General features: G+C 38.7%; 1 protein-coding gene and 1 long non-coding RNA gene across 2 annotated transcripts in view; both read left to right on the top strand.

The window, feature by feature from the left end:
* Positions 1–5160: 5160 nt before the first annotated feature.
* Positions 5161–14870, top strand: LOC138021862 (uncharacterized). Its single transcript, XR_011126464.1, has 5 exons — positions 5161–5289; positions 6641–6788; positions 11342–11398; positions 12014–12052; positions 14629–14870. It is a non-coding gene; the product is annotated as an uncharacterized lncRNA (long non-coding RNA).
* Positions 14871–18481: 3611 nt separating this feature from the next.
* Positions 18482–25000, top strand: part of LOC138022240 (uncharacterized protein PF3D7_1120000-like) — a 20688-nt gene continuing 14169 nt past the window's right edge. Inside the window, exons 1-2 of the mRNA XM_068869307.1 lie at positions 18482–18702; positions 18891–18952. Coding sequence (XP_068725408.1) covers positions 18949–18952 — 4 coding nt within the window. The 5' untranslated portion in view covers positions 18482–18702; positions 18891–18948. The remainder of the gene's footprint in view (positions 18703–18890; positions 18953–25000) is intronic.

The raw sequence follows: 25000 nt of genomic DNA, 5'->3' as shown, positions 1-25000 counted from the left end.
CAGAAACATCACATATTAATTAAAACTTCACTTAAGTTTGATTCAGTGTGTCAGAGCCCCATTCTGTTAAAGTATGCTGAGGTCTAAGTAGCCGACGACATTACAGGGGGCTCTTGCATTAAGCAGGTGCACCATTGCTGTCTTCTGTTTGTCTAGATCATTGTCCTCTACACAAAAGGTCAATTTTGTTAGAGCTTTGTTTCCTTTGCCTTCTTGGGTTAACATGCAAAGTATGCAGAGATCATAGTTGGTCTCATCTTTCACCATCTTTACATCACTTGAACGCTTTTCTTGACAAAGAGATGCAAAATGATCTTTTTGTTGCACTTAAGGGATACTTTTCCAGAAGCTGGACATTTTTGTCTTCTGCAATGCATTAATTTTCCGCAGGATTTGCCCTCTTGTAACTCTGACTTGTAGCTTATTTCTTGACTCACGTTTTCCAGTTTGCCCCTTTCATCTCCATAGTTGGTGTGTTCTGTAGTGTTAGGTAATCAGCCTTTCTGTAGGAAAGGGTTGATAACTTCAGTATGTTCCAGATGTCGTCTCTTCATTTGCCAGGGATAGTAACTGTTGTTTCGTAATTCTGACAGATGTACTTATTTTGATGGCTTTCTTTGAAATACATGTAAGATCCCATTGTCTGAGCAGGCATCCTTTCAAATCGTTATGTTTACTCCTATCACCTGGTGCTTGCGATTTAATTCATCAGTCAACAGGCCAAAATTGCATGAGGAGGCCAGTTTATGCAAACAGTTAACAAAAGCATCAACTTTATCATCTTGATATTACTGCATGTATTGAACAGATGCATCTCGTAAACCACATTTCACTGGGGCTTGAAAATATACACTTCTGTTGCATCCAAATTTCTCATAATTTGAGGATATTCTTTGCCCATGATCAGTTTTAAACAGCCCTTAACTTCTTTATCAGTTGCAAACCTAGTACTGATGTAAAGTAGCTCCTGCTATGAATCAAAGACAAGAATGACGACCTATTTCGAAAATTCTTCAGAAGGACATGCCTTTGCTACCCCTATGGAAGGATGAACAAGCTCAAACACATGTCCAGCAGTTTATGCCAACCAATTATCCTGTACCACACTCAGTGGTTTGAAAAGGAGACTTCTCTAATTACTGGGAGTTCTTTAGACAACAATAGGAGGGCTATAGAGTGAACACTGAACTATCTTTACAGACAGTGGGGGTTAGATTACTTTTCTCAGATTATTCTGACACCATGATTCACTTGGACTAAAAATAAAGCACCCATGTTTTGACTGAACTTCATGTAAGCGAAGCTGCTCTGTTTTAATTTCCAAAACGGGAACTGTCAACCAAATGCAAATGGAGTGTGAAATATCATGAGATAAAATTGATATGATTGACCATAATTAACAATACACATTACATACTTTTTGTTCTGTTAATTCTTGTTTCAGATTTTTCAAATCAAACAAAATAGCAACACTCAGTTCAATTTCTCCAGTTACTGGTTTATGCAGCTTCACAGGCAGGTTAAAAACGGTTGTTTGAGATTATCTTCAGCACTTCTGCTGGACAAATTGTCTTTAATTCCTACAAGGATAGACCTCCGTTACCTGAAGATGTTGCCAGAGCCAATGGCCATGATGATTTAGCAAACTACTTGCAAGATTTAACCACAAGGTATTAGTGTGATGTGAGGCTATGATCCTTTCAGTTATGAGCGCAATTTTAGCAAATGACCATCTCCCAACATCGGTGGCTTCATAGCTCTGTTGGTTTGAGCGTTGCACCGACATCTCAAGGTCACAGGTGCAAACCCCGTTGAAGTCCTGAATTCTTCAGGCTTCTCTACATAATTACTAAAATTGTGTTCATAACTGCGAGGATGATAGCTTCACTTTATTTCATATCCGCAGTTCAATGTACGATTCATTTCATACCTCATTTCATTGGTTGATTAATTCATCACGAGAACATTTGAACCCACAAATGACCAGCTCCTAACATCAGTGGCTTTATAGCTCGGTTGGTTAGAACGTTGTACCGGCTTCGCGAGGTCACATGTTCAAACCCTGTTGAAGTCCTGAATTTTTCAGGCTTCTCTGCGCAATTGCTAAAATTGCGTTCATAACTGCGAGGATCATAGCTTCACTAAATACTGTCTTGAAAATCATATCTGCAGTTCAATGTATGGTGCATTTCATATATCATTTTATTCATATCATAAGTGGCTAATTATCCTCATTCCTTGTGATAGGCACCTGAAGGTTTGCCCTTTTTTGGAAATGAAAAATGATTTTTATTAGAGAAATAATTTCCATTGAATATCAACCGAGCAGTAACTCTGAATTTATGCCTCAGCCAAGAGCCATTGATAAATGGACTTGGTTTCAAAAAACAACTTTAAATTAATTTTAAAAAGATACTGTATTTACTTTCCATTGTTACCTAGTGCAGTAGTAGTAATAGTAGTAAACTCGTTTATTGAAAAACATCATACATTGCAGTGGTAGGACTGAATTCCGTACAATATAAAAATTACAATAAAAATGGCTATTTACCATTGTATTTAAAGATTATTTACATCGCGTGGCTAATAATAAAAGAGTTCATAAAGCGATCGGTGCGACAAACTGGAGTATTAAAACGTCTCTTATTTCTCAAACGCCGAGCGTGGGAACTGGCCATAGGAGGTAGCAGGTTAGCCAGTTTGTGGTGTTCATTACCTACAATATCTTCAAATAATTTAATAGATAATGACTCACGTCTCTCTGAAAGTGTTGGAATTCCGGCCTTATCCATCGCCTCACAGTATGATAAACTAGGAAAGATTATTCTCATGGCGCGCCTCTGAATACGTTCGATGTCATCAGACAAATATTTCGGGAGACTACGATGGAATAGCTGACATGAGAATTCTAGGACTGATCTAATGACATATAATAAAAAGCTAACAGGTCATCGGGACTTATGCCGGCTCTCTTTAGCTGACTCAAAAGATACAATCGACGTGCGGCTTTTGAGGTGATAGTATCCACGTGATCGTTTCATTTCAAGTCATTACTGATCGTAACCCCTAGGACTTTAGCAGAAGATACCCTCTCAAACTGCACGCCGTATATCTTAATCGGGCCATAGGATGGTGGCGTTTTAGTGCGGATAGTTAAATACCTGCTCTTGTTTCGAATAGTTTTGTTCCTCAAGTCATATTAACATCATCATGCTGTTATTGTCATAAAAGTTAATGTATTTTCAATTGGTTAGGGGTCATTAAAAGTTCATCAATCATATGTTTTTTTGTTTGCAGATTCTCTAAGGAGCCAGAGTGTAGTCAAAAGGAGGCCCATGTGATTGACTGGTCAGAACTTGAGGCAGCTGTTACTGCAGCTCAAACACAATGGTGTAAGTATTTGTTGAAATCACAGTGCTCAATTAATAAGTTTTTTATGATGCTTGTAATAGTTATTGGACTGTACTTTCAGTCACATCTTGGAATCCTACTTTGTGCTTCTGCTGCGTTTGCTAATCAGGGTTAATTCTGTAGTTTACGAAAAGATAATCAAAGATACAGCTGCTCTACTGTAGTTGCAAGTTATGTCGTTGGCCACTTGACTAAAGGGAGCCATTGCGTTTTTCTATTAAAAAATATAACAGTGAAAAATGGAGCTGAAAATTTAGTTGTACACAAACATGCAGGTGGGTGTGTTGTTGAATATTGCACACTTCGAAAACTGTGTTTTGATATTTTTATGAAACAATCAATTCATTGCTTACATGTTAACCTTTGAGATGCCTTGTCTTGTGCTTGGTTTAATTAATATGCAATGTAGAGTGTATTTTTAGGGCGTCTTGAGTCTGAAGAAATTAATCAGAGAAAATCATGGGTTCCGTTCTACTTTGCTAAGAATAAAGCAATTTTTTGCTATGTTTAAGGGAAAACACCTATTATCTTCTTGAAATGATGTGTGGGACACCTGATGAGTAATGGTTGTATCTATTGTCTCAAACAAAATATTGTTGATCTCCAAAAGGTTACCAGACAATAGATGCAACCACATTGCATCGTTAAAACCCAACTGGCAGCACAAAGGAAAGATAGGTGATACCCAAATAATTTTTTTCAATTGCTTAAACAGTTTTGTCTTTACAGAACAAGGATTTTATTGCATAAGACAATATCTCAAACACATTTGCACTAATTTGCTATAAGGAAGGCAAAGGTTCCCTTTAATAATCAGTAAAATAATATCATGTGATTAAATGTTTAAAAACCGTAGTTCTTTTCTCACACTCATCAACAAATTATGGAATTCTTAAATCCCCTCACTTGGCTCTCCTACTAACAGGTCTCTCAGAAGAAAAAAGCAGTGATGACAGCAGTGAAAATAACTCTGACACTGACTACTTCGCGGATGTGGAGAAATCATCGATTGAGCTATGAAGGACCTCTTCAGAGGATAACACTTCCAAACTTTATTCTCGAACTTTATTGTATGGTGCAATGGTGAAAATTGGACAAATCAGAGAAGGCGTGAAACAAAAGAGTTATGTTTTGATCCTTAGAGACAGCCACTTTGATTCTACTCTACCTGAGGTGGTAAAAGGTCTGGATTATACACTTGCTTTCCATCTGGCAGTGGGAAGCAAGAACATCCCACGTCATCTGCACACCGCAAATGAAAGGTTTCTGGCTTCGAGAGAGAGAATGATGCGTCAGCCAACAATATCCTTTTGTAAGTTACATCCTTATCCATATGTGTTGATAGAGAGTAGCCTTATTAAAAACAACAATGACTACATTATATCAAGGAATCAGCTAAATGAAGGTACAAATAAATTCATGAATCGAGACAACTCTGTTTTTCTTAGGTTTACCTACAATCCCAGCTTCTTGTAATGACTCTGTAAACCTGACGATGAGAGAAATTTTCATCAAAGGTTCAAGCAATTGATGGTGCAGAACTTCTACAACAACCTGTCTCGGGTCATATCCAAAATCGGGATGTCAGTATTGCAACAAATAAAGGAAAAAATTCTTTGCTAGGGGCTTTTTCGCGAGATAAAATAGTTGGTTTGAATAAAACAGGAGCATTACAGGTAACAAGTACAGAATTTTTTCTTCTTCTTAAATTCAGATATTTTTGCTGAGCTTCGTTCTCAACTGTCAATTGAGAACACCATACCAGGGGAGTGGAAATCATCCGACATTTCAGTGAAACAGTTTGGTACACACACAAATTTTGACTTGTGGGTATTTACCTCTGCATTCCGACCAACGAGAAAGACCTTATTTGTTTACGTAAGTGAAACTCTTTATTCTGATTACTTGTTCAGTCGTGCTGGATGAAGACAGTATGCATCAGAAAAAAGAGATTCAGTATTCGTGGCATTCTTGTAATTTTGTTTTCAGTTGTTTGGCGAGAACAACACGAGCAACCTGTATTCCTATTGAAATTCACCCAAAAAGTTGCGATACCGTAGTGTCAAATAAACACTGCTGCAATTTTTTGGATAGTGCAAGGAAAACTCAGTCACACCGTGCAACTGAATACGCGGAAATTTTGACAGGTCACTGAGCAACGTTGTCGAAATGACAACGCTATTCACTTGTTATTCCTTAACACTTCAAAGGCTAAACAAAGATTTTAAATACTTCCATTCGTCCTAGTGAATTCAATTAATTTGATTGCTTTTGTTGCACGTCTTCGACACCAATAGGACTTGATTTTATGAGACATTTCGATAGGAAATTGAAGAATAAGTTTCTGTCACGCACCGCTGTGCTGCGGCGTCTGCAAACCAAGTTGTTTATTTTGAGCAAAAAACATTGTTATCTGCCTCGGAAATAAACTTTTGTTAGGCCCGATTCAGACGCCGAAATTTTCATGAGCCGAACTTAATACATTGAATTAAGAACGTGAAAAGTTCGGCGTCTGAATCAATTAAGAACGGCTATTTCAATTTGCAACGGCTCAGCATTGCGTAGCCGGGAATTTCGGCCTTAGCGCGGCCGCGGATCAGCTTTGATTCAGACGTCGAACCTTTCGTATGCCGAACTTAATGCACAAACCATGTTTTGCCTTTCACCTAAAACCGCTGACAAAATGAATTGGTTTTCTCAGAAATGGAGGAGGCACATACTGTCATATATGTGTTCCTCGGAATAACAGAAAAGTTACTGAACTTGGCAAATTAAATATGCAACATTTCCTCAAAGATGCCTTTTTTGTAAAGTATGCAACAAAAGCTGGTCACTAAAGCCTTAGCTTTGCGATATGGAACTTGCATGCTACTAGCCATCTTCTGACAATCTACAAGTTCGCTACAAGCTACCCACTGTTAAAATACATTTGCATCCACGAGTTTCGGCCATTGGCGTCTTTGATTATTGGTTTGGCCTCACATGGCTAAATGTGTCCCAAGTGGTAATCATAAAAATTACAATATCCTCGATTGTGATTGGTTTAAAAAACTCCTATTTTCCACTAAATCCTTTGCCAAGTTGTTATTGGAGAGTTCAACTCTTTTAGTTTAAATCAACCAATCACATTCAAAGTTCATCAGATGAGCGTACGCGCAAGCATTTCTACACTTATAATGTACTCCTTACAAGAGTCAAATCAAACTTAAAGCGCCTCACGTTTTCTTAGTTTGCAGACAGGAGGGATGCCTTGCCCCACAATTATTTTTTCGAAGATGAAGACTGTGAATCGCATATATGCTGCTGGAAATGGAAGAAGAGTGGAAATAATTCATTGAAATTCACAGAAAGGCTGAAAGGAGAGAATCAACCTCCAGGTCAGGGCTCGGAAAATATTTGAATTCCAGCTTACCCTTTGGGCAAGTAACTCTCAAATTTTCATTAGCATTAATAATCTCATCAATAATTCACAAGGCCCGTGCTCAGTTGTGTGATAGTCCTCTTGTGGCTGAAGATCTTTGGCAAATTTAGAAGGGATATTTTCATTGAAGAATGCTGGCATAGACTTCGTTTTGCGGTCGAAATTTATGGCTTCTTTTTACGTATAGTTTTTACAGTTTCGGTGACAGATAAGAGTGGTTGTTTTAATTACAGTCTCTTGGTCTGTGTAGTCCATATACTGCGCACGACAGCCCATCGACTTTCGGTATGTTGTGCTAATTTTGCGTTAATGTGAATAATGAAGGAGTAAACTCCGAATCCAGAAACTTTTATATAAACAAGTTTGGGGGTAATACGACTGTGATCTTTGTGTTGTGTTATGCAAACCCTCGACTGCGTCTCGGCTTTGCATAACTGTCTCGAATTCTCCCAACTCCCCCTCGTGTTTAGATGAGGTTATGGAAACACGGAAAACGTCCTCTATTGCTTAAACAGTGCCACTAATTCTCAATCACATAAGCTAATATTGCACAGAAGTGACGTAAGCATCTTGACCACAGTACCGTAGAACAAGGTAAGCAATTGGATAATTTAGAGCAGTGCATCCACTGTAAAGCAATCAATCAATGGCTGACAGTTAGGATTCCTCAGCATAACACCTAACTCCTAACTGGCATACACCTTGAACTCAGTACAGCAGAACAGGAAAGAAAAGAAATTGAAAATTTGACGTACAGTGTATGCACCAACTACAAAGTGATCAATCAATGCCCAAAAGTTAGGGTTCCTCAGCAAAATGTCTCACTCCCAACTGGCATAAACCTGTGCCTTGAACACAGTACTGCAGAGCAGGAAAAGAAGGAATTGATAACTTTGTGTGCACCCACTATACCGAATAAATAAATGATAAATTTAAACTAGAGCAGGTATGTCATTGTCAAGCGATTCCGATGCAAATAGAAATCAAACTTTTACTATTAGTTTACCAATAATCTGGAGCCAGCAATGGATACAGCACTACCCGCAGCATAATTTGGCGAGATATCGCGCCGGAGTAGAATCCAAAACTTCGGTGGGAGGGCTCACCTGAAAGTACATGTAAATATGCAATTACAATGCTCTGTTACAAATGTTCTTAGGGTAATAAGTAAAACGGATATTATACACAAGTTAATGAAAAAATCATTAAGCTTAAATGTAAGATTAGTCTGAATTCAACTCCAGCTGGGAGTTTGGTAAACCAAAAGGCGAAGAACTGAAGGCGATGGGATCAATTATTGTTCCTTTCTGGAACAATATTAATCAGACAAAGGAATCGGCGGCCGTTCACAACATCATTTGACTCTACTTTGCAGCAAAAACGCCACGATCAGTGAAAATGAAGCTAAAAATCGCACGCTTTGAATGAAGTAATCTGTTGACTAAATTTTCCGTTGAAAGCCCCTCGCCTGAAAGATTTGTCATGCGCATTTTGGAAGAGCGTTCTCAAAGGTTTGTGGGATTGACATATCATCGTATTCAGACTCTTGGACTGGCGGGAAAAAGGTAAGGAATTGTCCTAACCGTGTTATCCTCAACCTCCGCTTTAACAAAACTTTATTCTCTCCTTAAACTCCGAAAAATAGTAGCGGCATTCTGTGTTATCTTCGGTGTAGACTGAAATTATGTCATCGCCGTCAAGTAAATCATCTAAAAAAAGATAGAAAAATTAAAGGGAAGCACGTGGTCTTTGAACAAATCCAGCTCAGTTGGAAATACGAGAGCATTCCTACCCCGTTGAGTACTTCCTTGATATTTTTTCGATTGTAGCCGGTGAAAACTCTTTCTTCTTCATCCATGCCTTTATGTCCTCACTATTAAATGATCGGTAGAAGTTTTCCATCGGAAAGCGGTTGTTAAGCACTGAAACTCAGGTTTGCAAGATCTCTTGGAATACCTGTGCAGACCGTAGCTGTCCAAATGCGGCAAATGAGAAGGACTAAATTTTGGAAAAATGCAGCCCTTATACCACAACTGGACAAAAGGTGACTGGGAAAAAACGATCGATATGTCGATCGAGGTACCCTATAAGATACATGATGCTACTGATTTTTCAACGGTAATGACTCTACTACCAATTGGAGTCAAAATAGCTCTTGTGATGGGGCCGATACGCTCAAAGGGGCTGAATTGTTTTCCACTGTAGGCCAAATTGGTTTTTTGGTGGGGCTGAAACGGTTTTAATTGGTGTCAAAATAGACCATATCAACAAAATGGCCCCATTAAGGGTCAAATCAGCTCTAGGGGCAATAAGAGATGAATCGGCACTTTGGGGCTGAAACAGATCTTTTCGATTTACAGTGTACTTAGCAGGGGAGTGACAGGAAAGACCAAATGCGCAACTTTTCAATTTTCTTGACATGGGAAAAATAATGATAGGGAGAAATTCAATTCATTTTCTGAGTGGATTGCCTTATCTGCTGTAAAGTTTCAGGCGCATCTGTCTGGTAAACTTTTGCCACTTTCCAAATTTTACCCGTGATTTCTTCGCTCCAACTAAGCATGGTTGCTTGCTATAACTGGACAATTTGTGTTAACTGTTTGTGCATCCCACGGAAACGCCCTTAGGCGTCTTGTCCAGTTAAAGTTCAATTCGATAAATCGTTGCTGTCAACAGAAATAGCGCTTAATAATTATGTGGACAAAAAGCAGTTAGTCAGAGTCAGAACCTGGAAGTATGTTATCTTATAACTTTGCTTGCCCTGGTCTGGATAAGCAATTTGTTAACCAATCAGGATCAAGTATTAAATCATGCCCTCTTGATTACGAAAAAATGCTCTCAGTGTTATCGAATCAGGCGTACTTTTCTTTAGAGAATACTTTTCACACCCTCTCTAAAGAAAAGTACGCCTGATCGCAGGTTAGAAGAAGCGTTGCGTGAAGACACGGCTGAACTTTGAGCTTTGCGAGTGTGTGACAAGCTACTCATTTACATACATGCATGTGACTGTTACGTTGAAACGCCCATCTGATGGTTTCCTCGTGGAACAGTGTGCACTTTTAAGACATGTCCAGAAAACGTTTCGGTCCTTTCGGACTGTTTCTATTAATGACAAATTCAGGTGAGGCGATGCTTTCTTTTATTTGATTTATACTTGTGTGCTGATCACACCATTGCGAAAAGAAGAGTGCCCCGCCATTCATATATTTGTGTCATTTGTACGGGTACGCATTTATCCCTGACATCAGCATAATTTTTAGCGGCCTTATAATGTGCAAATTGCCAGGTGTTCCAAAGTTTAGCCGAAGGCAATTTCTGAACACCTCTTTAAACTTAAGAATGATTGATTTTTTGTAATGTATTTCACGTTTTTGAGAAACTACGGAATACAGGGTTGCCCATTTTGAGCACGAAATTGTAAGCGTATAGGGACTATTCATAGTGATGTAATCTTAATTAGGTAAATGGAATACTCGTTTGTTTAATCCCTCTGACCTTTTCTCGAAATTAGTAGCAAGCCGTATGTATAAATTACTTAGATTCGTCAAACTGGACAGTGCCTTTTTTTTTTCGTGCAGTTCTAAAGAAGCATGCCTCGGTCATTCCTTTCCGCTCCGATTTCTTCGGTCTTCATAAACCACCACTCGCAAACGATTTTTTTCATTGCACACGAATACAATATCCATGTCCATATCCGAACTTGATTGTACAATACAATTTGTTTGGGTATATGGTGTTCCTTGACTTACCGGCCGTTGTGTCGTATTTTTTAAAAAGCACTTAAACCGACGACACACGGTTCAACATCCTGCAACATGTTGCTAAACAAATGTTGAACAATGTTGCACAGACGTGTCTCTATTTTTGTTCAACATTGTTCAACAACGTTCAACGTGTTGAATGGCATATTTGAACACGGCATGACGCACTGTTCAACGTTTGGTGAGCCGTGTCACCGGCGTCCTAGGACGTTTGACGTGTGAATGGGTTAGTACATGTAGCTAAAATTATAGCAGCTACCAAAAATACAGTAACCCTAACTTATTTTACCAGCTGTATATGCTTCCTGACCTTACATAAATTGGAGTTATTTTTGCCATGTTAGCCTGCAGCTGCAGCTTGCTGAAGCAGTGTGAAAGGAATTTGTTTTTGTTTCGGTGACTATACCTCAGTGGTTCCACCATGATAGTCATTGGATAATAGGAATTGGTGGAATATTATACCAATGATGAATAGCAATTTGTTATCAAAACAAAAAAACCACACATTATGTTACGGGTTAAATTTGATTTCAGCTCAAAATGACTTTAATCTAGGTTGATTTGTAATTAATCTTTGTGTCTGCTATTCATGGTCATAAATGGAGACAAAGGAAATACAAATCAATCTAGGTTAAAATCATTTTTACCTGAAATCAAATTTAACCTGCAACATTCATCGCTATGTTCTGTATCTCTAACAAAGCCAATGAATTATTTATAGTTCCTGTAATTTATTTTCCTTTTGCAGCAAAAATTTGCTCTGCTAATCCATCAACATCAACTATTGCACACAATAGGACTGAAGGTACACATTACTACCAAAGGGAGTTAACAAACATTTTAAGATTAGTATACACATGTAGGTACGTTACAAGATTTTAAATGAAAATCAGTTGGAAGAATAACCAAAAGTACCTTTTTCAAAGACCAACACAGACTCAGGTGGTTGTACTCTTTCCTAAAATAATATTAAGAAAATACATGCCGGTGCCGGTACCAGTGCCACTGTAATGTTCTACCAATTGAGCTGCAAACTGGCCATGCACGCTCAGTTGGGAGCATGTCAATTTGTGAGGCCCAATTAGTGTGTTCTAGTGAAAAGACTGAAGGAATGAAATAAATTTATTTGCAGTTTGGATTATGCAATGTTGATGTAAGGAAGAAGTGATCCTTGCACTTATCAAGACAATTTAATTATTGTCTCTAAAAGATACCTGAAAAATTCAGGAGCAAATTTTTGGGATAATATAATCTGGTGGCTGATTATTGCACTATAAATGCTACTTTTTAAACCTTAATTGTACACATAGGTTTTCTCTTTGTTAAAAGGACAAAAATATTAGCAATTTACTTCAAACTCAGACTTGCTTTTGATGGTTTCGTTATTAAATAAAATACTTAATTTGAAATACTTTTTTAGGTACAAGCTACCCGGCAAGAACAGTTTCACTTAACAATGGTCAGTTTTGAATTTACGTCATGAAGTTGTGATAATAAAGTAATATATTTAAACTTCTTTAGCGCATTTTCCTAACGCCCAAATGCGCTCTACAGTGTCAAATAAATCATAATCTATACACATTGTTATAACAATGAAAGAACAAAATTCAGTTTATTTCTTAAGTACGTTTTGCCTAATAGAATGAACACGTGCTTCTGGTGCTTTGCTTTCGGAAAATAGGCCTAATTAGAGAGACCGGAAGTGAGTCTATAGTTTTTTCACACTTGTTGACTGATTGATTGCAATACTTTTGCCAGTCCGGATTTGAATCCGATTTGAATCCTATAGGGAAACGTTTCAACGTAGAAAAGCAGGAACTAAAGAAACAATCATTAAATATCGTATAAGCTCTGAAACATTTCAGAAGTTTGCACGCGAAGTGCAAAGCACATTGTACCAAACACGAAAGGATATTAATTATTGACATACGGTAGCATCGATTTGCGAGTGTTTGGACTTATCATCGCTAACAGAAGATTCCGTACCAAATACTAAAGCGAGCAAAGTATTTTGCACTGCAGATCTGATGCTCCGAAAGTTACACACGGCTCGTATTATGTAACACAATACCATTTATTGTGTTTCTTGGTGACGTCAAAGGGGATGGTGGCGTTACAGTTGAAAATCGTATCTTGGAGGAAACAGCACAATTCAACTAGTACTTTCTTTTCTAATCAATCGAATGCATTACCAGGTGATTCGTAATAAAGCTCACACAGTTAGAAATCCTGTACATATCGTCTATTCCATTTACCAACGGTCTACCATCCAAGCACGGTCTACCATCGCAACAGCAAGAAATATGATATCATATTATTTTCTCAGTGAAAAGTTGTGGTAGACCGTGTAGACCGTTTCATATAAATGTCATAATGTGTAGCCGGTACAAATTTGTTCGCTTTTGTATCTCATTGTAAAACAAATCTCGCAAAGGATTTAGCACAATCGGGTGCTTTCTTTTGATCATTGTGCTCAGTCAGTCATTCCAAAGAACACGGAATTAGCCTGTACCCGACACGTCACTTAGAAGACTTGCTAGTAAGCGTTACCAATCCCTTCTATGGAAGCAGACTAGCCCGAAAGCAATAAGTAATGTTACAAATGGACCTGTATGAAAATGTATCTTTGTATAACAATGTTTGCTAAGAATTGATCTTTCGGAAAGTGGATGTTCCCTTTAAATGGCATGCGATCGCAGTTAAAGGAGAGGTTATGTCTGTTTCTCATTCGTAAACAACAGCTAATTTCGTAAATGTTGCGCATGCTTTAGATGTCATGTGTCGACCGAAATATAGGTGTTTAACGCAAATTATTTCGAAATCGGTTCCAGGATATTTCTAGCGTACTTTAAAAAGCGAAAGGATGGAAATCACACCTTTTCGTGTACCAAATTATGTGTATTTTCGACCTGACTCACAGAAAGCACTGAAATGCCTTCAAATTACGTCATACCGAAACCCCGCCAAAATCCAGTTTATCGCTGGCCATTTTCCATTCACAGCAGATCAGAGAATTAAACCTTTTTTTTTGGAAACACCATATTAAACGCAAACGATAGACGCCTTCCCGTTCCAATAAACAAAGTGACCGTACGCCAATACAGTGACAACCAACTCAGACAACAAGTTGCAAAATTGTTGAGACACTTTCATTAAAAAACACCTTTTCTAGCTTCCAATGCCCGCCGTATCTAGAATTTAAACCTTTCCCACTTCCTCTCCCCCCTCCCCCTTTCAATGTTGACTGCTTAAGTTCCCAGCATTTTTTTGTCTTGCTAGCAACACTGATAAGGGGGGGAGGGGGGCTACAGTGTGAGAGATAATAGGGAAATTAATTACGCCCCAAGAAGGTGAAGTGTCTCCACTATTTTTGCAACTTGTTGTAGAACAGTCTTTCCAACAAACTTTTGTTTGGCTTTGTATAGTCTTTTTAGCCAGAAAGGTACTAAGGTAAACTCTATGATCAGGTTAGTTTTTGTTTGTTTGTTTTTTTGTTTTTTTGCCACACCACAGACAATACAAAGATAATGAATAAAGAAAAAGAGAGAAGAAAGAAAATTATAAAGAGAAGAGAAAAAAGAGTTTTAAACATTGTAAGGGGTTCAGAGTCATGGATTTTAATTGTGTTTTGGTCAAGGCAGAATGGAGCACACCTGTCACTTTTTCTAGGATTCCCCCTCGCCTTCCTTTGGTTTTGGTTATAAAATTGTCAAACCAGTTTCATTTTTATTTTTCTTTGCTCCACTTTGTGATGATACTGAGACAACAAAAAATGAGAATTAAATTGGTTGAATTAAAAGTTTTCTAATCAAGGTTTTTTTTTTTCTTTTAAACAAAAACAATTACATGTCTGGAGCAAATATACACAGTTTCAATTTAAGCAATTTCTATTTCTTTCTTGGTGAAGTCAGTCCTCTTTCATCTAAAAGGCTTTCCTGCCATGTTGTCACATTCTGTCTTCCACTGCATCCACAGTGCCAGTTTCAGTGAGCAAAATTTGTCTCTCGTTGACATTGTGTTTTTCATTTCTTACAGGAGAAAATAACAGGTGGATTGTTCTATCACCACTGATTGCAATTTTCCAGCTGAAAGGGAGTTTTGTTATCAATAAAGAGTATAAATGGGCCATGTCAAGACGATGACATGCCATTATGGGGAGGACATTTCATTAAGGGTTGATGACTGAGGCTTAGCTTGTTGCGCACGAAAATGTTTGAGGCCTTGACTGCAGGATAAAGAAATAAAATTCTTGTTTCTGGTCGTTGACTGGACATCACTAGTAGAAGTCACGTTGTCTCTGTTGTTGCACGTAACATGAAATGTACTGTTCAAGAAGTTGGACATGTGGTGTGAACAGCCATATGGCTGGACACACTTGATGTTTACCTGACATGAACAGCACGGAATATATGCTATTTCACCCATCTCATAATTCATGTGATTGTCTCTATGCCAACTGTAATGTTCAAAACACACATGTTCGGGTTGGCTTCATGACTTCCCCTACAGGCAGTTAAGGGGTAACTGCCTGCGTCATTGATACAGCCAGCCAAGCAGCACTGTTTACCGCCACCGTGGATGCGCAACTGTAATAGCAGTTGTAGCAAACGGGAAGGTATGTTGATAGTGGTAGTGGAATTCCTGTATATACTGTACAAATGAATTCCTGGAATTTCAATTTGCAGGGTCCAAAAGAGATCCTCACAGTCAAATCTGAGGTCACTCTTCTTTGTCAAGTTTTCTACCAAATAATCAATTTTTAGTTTAGCCCTGTTCAAGCTGAACATACGCAGTTCACGAGACAGCTGGCAGGTGTATGCTGCAGTGGCTGGAGTTAGGGTTACCAAGATTACAGATAGAATTGGTAGACCCTTGGTAAAATACTTGTTCCGGAATTTGATGTTATAATTAATTCCAAGAGACACTGCACGTTCCCAGCTAAAAGGATTGCAGCTGACGTTGAATATACGACAGCCACTATTGAAGTCTCTCAGACTCCTCAAATTCTCTCTTTTGTTTATCAGTAGACTTACGAAAAGTCTCTCTCGCGACTTCGTCGCTCGCTCATTCACTTCGCGTACGAAAAATCACTTCTGGGGTTATCGTGAGGTCGACTTGTGGCAAGTCTAGTTTATCAGTGGCACCATAAACTAAGCCCTTCTAGTTTTGTTAATTTTTTAAACCCAGTATCTTCTATTCATTCATATAATACATGTCAATCACAGATTGATAATCTGTTTGTTACATCTGTTCATACCACTCAATACAACTGTCGGGATAATCCGTTTTCGAATGACAAGATTCTTGTCATGAACACCATTGCGCAGGCGTAGGCGTAATGCCAAAATGGTGGAGAGAGTGGAGGATTTGTTTCACGATGGCATGCAATCTTCTTTAGCAAAATTAGGATATCCCAATCTAGAACTGAAAAAGGAACAATATGACGTGTTGGAGCGATATGCCTGGACAAAAATCTGTGCTGAATATGTTACCAACGGGCTGTGTTGTCAAGCGTTGCCTGGGTTTTTTGATTAGAATTTGTGTAACGTGGAAATGTAAAGCAGATTGTGTCGCTGCTGAATGCACTGATCTGGGATTAGTTTCAAATGTTAAAAGTCTGTCTTTGTTTTTTTTGTATCGTGGAAGATGAAAGAGAGTGAAACACCAGACTCTAACAGGAGATTCTTTCCAAAAGAATAAATCATTCTTTTAATCATAAGACTATGTCTTCTTTGAAGGATCTTTCAAGTTAGATTCTTCGTCACCAGAGAAGGTTTAGGATTCTTTTCAAAAGAAGATGAGTTCTTTGGGTAAGAGTTTCCTTGCTGTTATAAAGAAGTAGAGGTCTTGAGGGGAGTATCATTTTGCTGCTTTTCATTATTTTGTCTAAACAGAAAATGACTGTTCTCCACCAAATAATGAGAATTCTTGAATAGAGATGTATACTTCTAATTGGATTAACATGTTGATTTTTAGAATATTATTCTTCCATGAACATATAATGTGCTTTCCAAATTTAGGAAATATATATACAGTGTACATACATACACAAGGCAATATATACAGGCCATAATCACAAAAACAACTCTGTTAAATTTCACTTAAATAATTAATGTTGCAGAACAAATACAAATTTCTGAAACTTAAACGCCTAAAAACACTAATGATTTCGAAAAATCTATGCAGCATGAAAAAATCACCCAAACTATTCAGCGAATGAGATAAGTCCCTAGAAATGAAAACAGCTTGTAAGCACAAACTAACATGCAAAAGAAATTCTCTCGAGGGGATGGTGTAGATCTTAAAGTGAAATGAAATGAATGAAAAGTGTTACACAAAAACAATTTTTGTAATTAAAATCTATCTCTGTCCATTTTCCTTATATCACTTCTATCCCAACAAAAAAAATTAGCCGACCCCAAAAAACCAGCATTAAACAGGGCTGTCATTAAATTTTCACCTGCAATATTTCAAAAACTGATTCTAGTTTTCATTTCCTTCACAATGTGAGCTCAGGGTTAACAGCTGGTACAGGTGAATGTCCTATATGGCAACCCTGTGAAAACTTTCCAGTGTGACAATTTAATTGACCATATTAGCAAGTGAGGGGGCCATTTTGGTGTCCTTACAGCAATCTCGAAAATTTCTGCATAGCCGCACACAGGCACACCAACTCGAAAGACACAGGACGCAAAAACGAAATTAGGCTTGCGTTCGCCTCGAACGCAATAAGAGCAAGATGACACACGCTAACACCAATCCGGTGTGGCCAATACATCACGCACGCGCACAACCATTTCACCCGGTCAGTTAGCAGCCATTGACAGCTGTTTTGGCCTCTTGAGCCTCATCAGCATGGCGTATCTAAAATACCAGGCGAATGTGTTTAGCATCCCTTTAAGTGGCAGCTTCACATGCCATACATGTGGTAAGCTGGGTTGGGAACAGCAAAACTGTTCTCCCACGCAAAAGGCCGAAACAGCTGTCCATGGCTGCTAATTGACCGGGTGAAATGGTTTTGCGCATGCGTGATGTTTTGGCCACACCGGGTTGGTGTTAGCGTGTGTCATCTTGCTTTTATTGTTGTTTTATTTAATGTATGCCAATATATCGTGACACAATTTGCTCGCGTGAGTTTTTCAAGAGTCATTCGAACACCAACCTTGATTAGTGCGCGCGGGGTGAACCCCCTTCAGCACAGGGCTCTTCCAGACTCCAACGCAGATTCATAAATATTTCCTCTCTCACGAAAAACCTGAAAACTTCAAGAGCACGTAAACAAAACATGCTGGTATGCCGCCAAAAACGTTTTCAATTTCACGACATAACCGCCAACGTTTCATTGGTCAAAAGTGACACATAACCGGACAAACCGTGAACGTTTGAAAAGTAAAACTTCACGCCAAATTCGTCACACTTCAAGGATGGACGCAAATGGTAGTAACGTTATGCCAATATATAGTGACTCAATTCGCCCGCGTGACTTTATGAGAGAGTCCTTCGTCCACCGACCTTGGATTAGTGTGCGCGGGGTGAACCCGCTTCAGCACAAGGAAATGATGTATGAACGATAAAGGCGGAATTATTTTTCTAAGACACGATATAAAAAGACAACCGAGAAATGTGCTCGAATGAAGGTCAGTTTTAAATTATTGCCACATTTATGCCATTTCCTACTTTTCCTTCGTGGCAAAACAAAATGAAACAGTAAGTGTCGCCGAGTCCGAGCCTTTTTTTAATTTATGCGAAGAGTTCGTAAAGTAATTCGCTCGCGTGACTTCAATAAAAGCGTTGACCATCGGAGTCCGACCTCGTTTCCAGGATCTCCATTGTTGACAAAGAGATCCTGGGAACGAGGTTGATCGGAGTCTTGATGGGTATGCGCGGGGTAAACCCCGATCGATCAGCACACGGAAATGACGAACTGTGACAATGTAGTTAGCACTTTTACCGTCCTCCTTCGTCCCTTGCATTTTCATCACCGATGCCCTGCTTTTGCTAGGACCGCTTCTATAGCGCAAATCTGCAGCATTTCACTGCGAATTCAAATTTGCTCAGCTTCCAATTCTATTTGGTGGATACCTAACTTAGGCAAAGCAAAATTACAAAGTAAGTGACACCGTCTCGTTACTGTTATTACTCGGACATATATTTACCGCTTTATTTACAAACACGCACGAATGCTGGACCTTACTCACGAATCTCGCTTAGCTCTGGCGTCATAGTGTGATTTTCAAATGAAATTAATCAACTGCGGCGTAATTTGCCAACTGCGATATTTCCTTGTTGATCCTCAGAGCTTCCTGTCAACCACATTAAAGCAAGCGGCGCTCACCTCCTATTTGTTCCTTTACCATGAGTAAGTAGTACTACTTAAACATATTGGTATTGGCTTTTAATTGTAGTCTATATAATTCTCGAAATGTTGTGTCTGGAAAACATTAATTTTGAATAGTTTCCGGGTTGGTAAACCAAGTTGAAGGCAGGTCATCTCATTTTGCGAGCGATTCTACATGCAGATTGTGAAAAGAACTTTATTAACTTTGAACCCATGTTTGGACCTTCAGTTGCCAAGAAAATGCCCCACCTACAATCTTAAACCAGCACCGAAGAAGACTGGATGATTAATATGGTCGAAACTTTTTTCAAGTATCAAGGGGCTTCTGTAACCCTCTTGATGCTTGAGTGGATTAATCCATTTGTTTCCGTGTGTCATTGACGAAAAATAGGTACGCATTGCGTACGTGTGAATCGACTCTTGCTCACAATATTTAGTTTCTCAACTTGTAATTACGCCGATCAGATCAAGCCACTGATCCAATGTACACCGACAGGTCCACGGCTGCTTGCGTCAAAACTCTGGTAGTGCAGTAACTTGACACAGTGCTGTGTTTTGTTTTCAAGGACGTAATATGTAAAATACTAAACCGAGAAAGATTGAAGAACTTGAAATAAATGGGAATCGAGAACCGTTGGCTTCGAGGCTGACAACAAGTTCAACTTCTTTTTCACAGAAAAATTAATCGTGTACTCTGAGCATGTGACAGTTTTCACGACAAAAGTTCGCTGAAATTAATTCCTGTCCGGCGGGGCTAGTAACTGGATGAGAGGTGGTCCTCTTTGACCGTGATGTAACCAAAATTTCGGTCGAAATTTTAATGGAACGCTTCAGTCCAGTTTGAAATTGAGTTTTGATGAAAATTGTCGTTCCATTTTTCCTTGGTTAGCGCCACTGGTCTCCGACTTGATGGTCAGGCAAAATGGAGAGCACCAATTGGCTTCGAGGCTGACATAAAGTTTCAACTTCTTTTCCACAACAAATTTAAGGAAAGGAAAAGAAAGGAAAGGAAAGGAAAGGAAAGGAAAGGAAAAGAACTTTATTTAAGTGTCTAGTCGTTCTAGCGCTGAAGCACTAATTGCGGACATTAACGATTAACAGAAATCAAGTCAAGCGTATACTCTGAGTGTCTGACAGTTTCCACGACAAAAGTTTATATATATATCGTTTAATCCACTCTTTGCAGTTAGAACTATGTATAAACTGAATTATCAAGCGGTATCATTTACAAAACTATTAAAAATAATTAAGGTATACTAATGTAAAATCTACATAATAATTAATCTAGAAATCTAAAAGTTATAAAATCATTAGCTCTCTTGGTTCTTGCCTCCTGGCGAACGGACTTTTCACTCCCAGATCTACGATTGTAAGGAACATTATAAACATTAGCCTGAGGGCGGAGTTTCCACGTCGCAATGAACTTCCTACTTAATGTTTCTCGCCTGACTTCTAGACTTGGAAGGCCAGATATGGCTTCCTTATAACCAACACCCGGGAGTATTACCTTAAGGGCTCTCCTTTGTATAGATTCTAATTTAGATGACAAATATTCAGGGATGTCTTGCCAAGCAGCCACGGCATATTCCAAAATGGATCTGACAGAGCACTTATAAATATTTAAAATATTGCTATTCGCTACACCAGCTCTTTTAAGCACTCTTAGGGTATATAAACGTTTGGCAGCCTTACAATAAATATAGTCTATGTGGTCATTCTATTTTAGATCGTCTCTGATTTTAACACCAAGTAATTTAAAAGATGAGACACGTTCCAGCTGGTGATTTCCAAATAGGTGGAATTACAGAGTTCGGGTACTCCATAAAATTTATCAGCATTTCATTACACTTCCGAGGGTTTAGCTTCATCTTATGGGCAGAACAAAATGAATGTGTGTCTCTAACAGCCAAATCGAGAAGGCTTATTGAATTGCGAGGCAGGATTTCTACAACTGTGGTATCCTCAACGTATTTTGCTCTCACATTCCAATCCTTTAGGAGTCTATTTATCATAACTGAGAAAAGGGTGACACCCATCTTGGTCCCTTGGGGTATACCTCCATGGGTATGCTTCCAATCCGATAAGACATTTCCGATGTGCACGGCTTGAGTTCTATTTGTTAAAAAAGATCTTATCCAACTGAAAAGCACTGGGTCCACACCAAGCAGTGATAATTCGTCCATAAGGATCTGATGGTCAATCAAGTCAAAACCCTTAGAAAAATCCGAGAAGAAGATTCTAACACAATTATTTCCACGGTCAATAGCCTCGTGGATTGCTTGTAGGAGGTAAACAAGGGCATGAGTTGTTGAATGTCCTTTCCTAGCAAATTGTTTGGAATCAATCTTATCTCCTATCTGTTGTAGAAGCCTCCTGTTCGTAAATCCCTCCAGGATCTTTGCAATACTATTAGTAAGGGAGATTGGACGGAGATCATTATCAATCTCTTGTGGCGGGGAAATCTTGGGTACTGGTGTTACGATCGACTGTTTTAATGATCCTGGAACAAATGAATCCTGTAATGACTGATTATAAATTGCGCAAATAACAGGTGCTAACTCAGGGGCGAACACTTTGAATATTTGATTAGAAATCCCGTCAGGACCTGGAGCTTTGTTTGATAACAAGTTATTTAGATCCCTCAAGACCTCGAATTCTGACACGAGTAGGCTAGGTGGTACAATAGTATGTCTAACAGGAGATTGAACCAAGGGTGTAAATTGTTCCGTAATACTGACAAAGAAGTCATTAATCCCATTTGCTAGAGCCAAACAATCCTGAAATTGGTCCGGTTGATCAGGGCCAATAAATCTATGAAACCATTCACCTTGATCAGAATCTTGACCTATTTTGTTTATTTAAGTGTCTAGTCGTTCTAGCGCTGAAGCACTAATTGCGGACATTAACGATTAACAGAAATCAAGTCAAGCGTATACTCTGAGTGTCTGACAGTTTCCACGACAAAAGTTCACTGAAATTAAACCCTGTCCAGCGAGGTTAGTATCTGGATGGGAGATGTCAACAGATGCTCAAAAATGCGAACTAAGCATGGAACAGATTTCGTTAGCCTGCTTTATGCCACACAACTATTGATGCAAAACTAAATAAAAATTGATACACAGTTTTAAGGAAGAGCAAAAGGAAGCTTTTAGGAAGTGCCGATCGAGAATTTAAAAAATTTCCATCAGCAACAAAATTTGCGACATAAAAACAACTCAAATTTGTGCCGCGAATATTTTGACAAGAAAGATTGGAGAATCTGCGGAAATATTGTGTTGGTAGCGGCCCTGGGCTAGTCTTCTGCAAAAATCCCAGTTTGACCCCAGGTGTATCAATACATCTTCTTCCTACAGACGAGGATTGAAGAAAGAAATGGACGAAATTTGTGCAAAAACACCGGCTCGGTTTCAAACCTACCCAGCAAACCTACGAAGACTTCGATCCGGTGCTGTGTTTGCATGAAATGTCGATCAAGCTGATATCTCTGGGGTCTGAACATTTAAGAAACGAACTTTCTTAACCATAGACTTAGCAAAAAGAAAGGAAGATCTACCAACGATTGCAAAAGATCGAGAGCGAAGGAAGGTGCAGTGTGATATGCTCGCACGGGAGCCAAATTGTTACTCTTCGTTAAATAACTTACAGTGCGTTTCACAAAACTTTTGACAAACAGTTTCCGAAGTTTGTTTGAAATTCCTGAAATTCGCTACAAATTTGGCAATTTCATTACGTAGTTGTTATTCAAATTGTGAACTTAGAAACGAAGTTGCGATTTTTTAGTGTTTCGTTTAATTCAGAAGAGCTCATCTTTTCTATCACTGGGCAAACTTTTTGAGCACAGCGCTGTGGGAATTTCAACACAAACAAGCTGATGAAATCTATATTTTTCGCTGATCGATCGCAATTCACCTTTATCACTCGGCGGCCATTTTGGAGTCTGTGGGGAATAAAGGCTTTGTCTTTGCATTGTTTTTGCCCGTCCAGCCTCACACTGAATGAGAGGCTAGACGGGCAAAATCTTTTGTTTGTACATTGAGTGATATGGGTGTATGATAGAGATAAATTACTGTTGATTTTTTTCAATGCAGCCAGAGAAGTTGACCTGGTCTTTGAGAGTAAAAATATTATGGTCGACTGGCGAATGTTCTTCTTGTTAACCGGGCGGCCATGGGCCGACCGCGGTTCTTGCTCTGCAATCGGTTTATTTTTTATTTTTTTTCGTTTTGTCGGAGAGCTGAACCAAACTTCCACTCGGCCACATAGTCGGTGGGACCTCCAGTCACGCAACTTAGGATGTTTATTCGCCAAAAAGATGTTAAAACGTCAATGTACTTAAAATTTTATGAATATAGTCCGCTTTTTATTTACAAAAAAATATATATATTTTTGTGTCTTATTGAAACATGTGATCGTGACTTTTAAGAAAGAGAGCTAAGACTATTACGTCATCGAAGATTTGACAACGGTTACGACTGATGGTGCAATCGGAGATTTGACAACGGCTACAAGTAATGGTACAATACCTTTGTGTGCAGCCGTTGTTGTCAGTTTGTTGTGCTACAGATTGATCAAGTGATTTTAGTTCTATAGTCATCAGTGAATCAACAAGGACTGCTTTGGAATGTGTACTACGTTGCGACTATAGTGGTAAGAAAACAGATAAAATTTAGTTTTGTTGGTGAGCAGTCCCAAATTTCTATTCGGTCATATAGTCAGTGACACTTCGAATCACGCAACTTATGATGTTTACAGGTATTCGGCAAAAGCTGTTAAAACGTTAATGTACTTAAAATTTTATGAATATTCTACTCTTTATTTAGTACAAAATATATTGCCTTTTTGTGTTATTTAAGCGGTTGATTCAAAGCGAGTATTGAATACATAAAAGGTCATTATGTCATCCATGGAATGTGTCGACGTTTCAACTTTCATTGGTAGGGAAATAACCACCGTACTAAACATAGCCGTGGATAACGTAATTCTTAAATTAAGTGACGCGTGTGACTACTTTGCTAGGCCTATACTCGTGTAAAAAACCAATTAAATTTAATCGCGACTTTTAGGAAAGAAAGCTGTTCAGTTGTTAAAAGTGTTATTATCGTATCGTTCATACCCATAGATATCCTGATGACAGTTTAATTAAGACCATTACGTCATCGGAGATTTCTCGGACATTTCACCTCGGCTATAAATGATAGTGCAATAAGTTCGTGTGCAGTCGTTGTTGTGAGTTGTTGTGCTACCGATTGTTCTGGTGATTTTGTGTCTATAGACTGCTTTGGAATGTGTACTACGTTGCGACTATAGTGGTAAGAAAACAGATAGAGTTTGAAAGCGCGGTTTTAAGATCTGAAAGATCTTCTTGTTTTAATTTGACCTGCAGAATGTCTGTGGAATGTGAGTTTGCTTGACGATCTCCGTGGACGTGGAAAGAGTGATATTGATTTAAGTCATCTGAGAATTTAATTTGACAATAACGTACTCAAACAGTTTTCATTCTCTTTTCATTAAGAACATTAAGAAAGGCGGCAAGTGGGACGCAAAGAAACATCAATTGTTGTAATAACATCCTGTCCTGACATTCCGCGAGAATCTTTAGTAAAATTAATATCCGATTGCTGTTGAACTGTGTGTTTCCGTTGGCAAATTTAGTTGCATCAATAAGAGATAATAACCTTTATTTTACCAGTCCGGCGGGCACCCTTCAACAACATTTTTTCAATTTTCGAAACTGAAGTTGGGTGGACGCCAATGGAATGTTTCCAAGACGAATTCGACTGCTGCCAGGTGAATAGGAAGGACTATATTGTCAAGGAAACATTTGATTGACATCCACCCAAATTTAGTTTTGAAAAATGAAAAAAAAAAAAAAAAAAAAAAAACGGTTGAGGGGCGCGTGTGACTGATAAGCGCTGTAAAGTTTCAGGCTCATCTGTCTAGTAACTTTCACCACCTTCCAAATTTTACCAGCGATTTCTTCGGTCCAACTAAACACGCTATAGCTAGACAACTTGTATTAACTGTTTGTGCATTCCACGGATACGCCCTTACGCGTCTTGTTCAATTAAA

This window comes from Montipora capricornis, chromosome 10 (assembly GCF_036669925.1).
Source record: "Montipora capricornis isolate CH-2021 chromosome 10, ASM3666992v2, whole genome shotgun sequence".
Classification (NCBI taxonomy): Eukaryota; Metazoa; Cnidaria; class Anthozoa; order Scleractinia; family Acroporidae; genus Montipora; species Montipora capricornis.
Note: the sequence above shows the minus strand (reverse complement) of the source record. Positions and strands in the feature narration are given on the sequence as shown.